General features: G+C 41.1%; 1 protein-coding gene across 1 annotated transcript; it reads right to left on the bottom strand.

Moving 5' to 3' along the window:
* Positions 1 to 1,607: 1,607 nt before the first annotated feature.
* On the bottom strand, positions 1,608 to 2,730 carry LOC140230966 (zinc transporter ZIP1-like). Its single transcript, XM_072311109.1, has one exon. The coding sequence runs from the start codon at positions 2,688 to 2,690 to the stop codon at positions 1,608 to 1,610; it is 1,083 nt and encodes a 360-aa protein (XP_072167210.1). The 5' UTR covers positions 2,691 to 2,730.
* Between the last annotated feature and the right edge of the window lie 385 nt (positions 2,731 to 3,115).

Raw genomic sequence — 3,115 nt, 5'->3', positions numbered from 1 at the left:
TCAAGATTCTGCACCTATGCATTTCAGTTTCCTTACACGCCATGATCTCAATGCATGGTTAGATTTGAAGCAATACATGATTACGTAGGTACACATCATCTTTGGCACCAAATGCCAGTCATTACAGGAAAAGTCCATAATCATTATCTTGCAAATAAATATGAGATTATATTTTGACACTGACCTTAGACATGTAAGTGTTTGAGTTGGGCAACTTCATGATTTCATGAAATTGGAACATAAATAGAGAGAGAGAGAGAACAAAAAAAACCAATTTAAGACATAATGTCCACATGAAATTTTACCCGATATGCAGCACACAAAACTCTGATTACACTGAGATTTACAAATTCATTTCAACATTTGCAGTTCAGTTAAAATTTAAACAGTACAAACATACTGCTCTCTTCAGTATAAAGCTTACTAGTACATTGTACCTAATGACTCTTGTTCCCAGTGCATTAATAGCAAACTACTGAAAAAATATTTTCACTGAATTACAACTTATGATAGATTTACTGTATATCTCTCATTGCACTCTAAAATACTTCAATGTTACATTCTAAAACACTGAACGCTAGCTATGTGCATTCTCGCATGAAAATGGCCCATGATAAGAAATAAGCCCTGATAGATACTGGTATATTTTCTGTCACACGTCCAAGCCTATAGATATGACCAACATTGCACATTATAAATGAGCTGGTGTTCTTTAAAAGTGCCATGTGTGCTCTGTAAACAACAGTCTATAAAAGCACAATAATCACTCGAGACTCTTCTTCATTCTTTTACATGTACCTGCCTTATTGTATGTAAAGTTGAGTAATGTAGTTTGACACAACAGGCCAGATATTAATCTATAGGATACAATTTGCACGTTGGCTAATACTTGGAAGCACCATGTGTAATAAAGTGTTGTCAGTTTGAGATATTTGTCACATACAAATTACAATGTACTGTATATGACGAATATTTTGTGAGGTTTTTATATTCGCGAATTTCGCGAGTCAGCAGCTATTCGCAAAATTAAGAACACGCGAAAATATTGACGCTAATGCCGATATAAATGTGACCTACGTGTAGGCCAATACATTTCTCCGTTCAGTACAGGACTTCACGATCGCGAACTTAACCACTCGCGAAATTGTTGGGAAGTCCCGATTTGCAAAAATTTAGACTCGCAAAGTGATATGGCATATAGAGTAAGTGATTATGTACAATGCTCATTGAAGTCAAATTGGTGGTTAGGGTCCACAGTACACAACTGCATGTGAACCAAATCACATTCCTTTCTTCCCATTGCAATGCTTTTAAATTATAACCATTGTGTGCACCAAAACATAGCCATGCCCTCAACATGAAGCAAACTGGCACACTACCTTCTTCACATCACAACCTGGGCCTGGGGCTATCCACGATCACATCCAAAGAGTGATTTCTTGACATGATATTCATTCCTACCAAGTTGCATACCTTGCAAAGCCATCATGCATGGAGAATATAATTATCAAATCTAAGTGATGGAGCTCCACAACCATTACGGTGTTTGTTGTAACAATCCCTGTACTTGGAAAAAAAAAAATGTATGATGGTAAGTACAAAAAACTTCATCCCACGGGCTGAGCACCTTGATAGCAGGTCGGTCTGATGACTGTTGGCTCAAGGAAGAGAACGGCAGCAATGGTTGAGAATCCCAGCAACAGGAAGAGGACCTTGAGGAGGCGGTCCTTGCTCGAGTTCATCTCGTGAGGAAGGACCTCGAAGAAGGTAATGTAGAGGAAGGTGCCTGTGGCAAAGCCTTGCAGGATGCCATTCACCACACTGTGGGAGAAGTTTGAGATGCTGTCGATGAGGATGATTCCGAGCATCGCTCCGAGAGGAGCCATGATGGCGAAGCAGAGGCAGGACATGAGGATGGAGCATCGGGACAACCTGCTCTGGATGAGGGTCATCCCGAGGCTGAAGGCCAGGATGTTCTTGTGGATGACCACGGAACTAAAGATGGCCAGGAGTTGATCTCTGTCTGTCTGAAGCCCAATGGCAAGTCCCTCAAAGACGGAGTGAAGGGACAGCGCAAGGAGGAGGAGCAGTGAACGGAGCGACGAGTGTGAATGCATATCATGACTATCATGTTCATTGGCGGTATGATCCCCACTCATTGAGTGTTGGTTCGAAGCAAGTCTCCGGTCACACTCTCGAGCAATGCTTCCATAATCACCATTTTCTGCATCATGAAATCGTATGTGACTGTCGCCGTCTTCTATGAGGGGGCGGTTTGGCTCGTCATATTCCCTGGGCCTGGCTGTATGAATTCTAAGCTCTTTAGATTTAATCGCCATATCACTCTTCTCTTTACAATCCAAAGCAGTTTGTTCCACAATCACAATTATAAAGAATCCACATGCTATAACAAATTCTGCGATGGGATATGCGGTGTTGATCATCATGCTATCAAACGCCAGACTCAACTTGTCCCTAACCGTTGGCAACAAATCTAGTAAGCATGTTGCTAAAAAGACTCCTCCACCGTAACAGCTGAGAAGGCTCATGCATTGTTTTGCTCTCTCGTGAAAGCTTTGTGATCTGCTGGCAGTGACACATTTGAGTATTCTCACAGGAAGAAGTCCAAAGAACAAGCAAGTCAAAAAGAGGACAACAACAAGCAACACCTTCAACCCTAACAAATCCATGATGTCAATGCTGCGGTTGCATCAATCCAAAGAAAAGTGCTGTAATTTATGCACGTTTGCACACTCTCACATGTGGTGGAAAAGTCACTAATTTTCTTCAGAATTACGTTGACGACTGTAGGGTTCTAGCACATTGATCTGTCTGGTTCATGGGCATAGACATCATCAGTCATCAGTCTCAGTGACAGAGGAAATACTACAGAACTAGACTAGAGACTAGAGTAAATCTACATGTACTTATTAAATTTAGACCTCTTAAATGGCTCTTTCAATTCATGTAGAACAATATAGTTCCTTCCATATCCTCGCAGCGCACAGTCATTCATATGACAATACAGATCCCCGTCAGGACTCAGTCGATCAAAGTTTTTGCTGTTGATGACGAGAAAGTGTTCAAAGATAAAAACGCATCCACTTTACACACC

This window comes from Diadema setosum, chromosome 7 (genome assembly GCF_964275005.1).
Source record: "Diadema setosum chromosome 7, eeDiaSeto1, whole genome shotgun sequence".
Classification (NCBI taxonomy): domain Eukaryota; kingdom Metazoa; phylum Echinodermata; class Echinoidea; order Diadematoida; family Diadematidae; genus Diadema; species Diadema setosum.
The sequence above is the reverse complement of the archived record's forward strand: the minus strand, read 5'-3'. Positions and strand labels throughout refer to the sequence as shown.

Coding starts and splice junctions, on each gene's coding strand:
- LOC140230966 (XM_072311109.1), bottom strand. CDS start 2,690: ATGGATTTGTTAGGGTTGAAGGTGTTGCTTGTTGTTGTCCTCTTTTTG.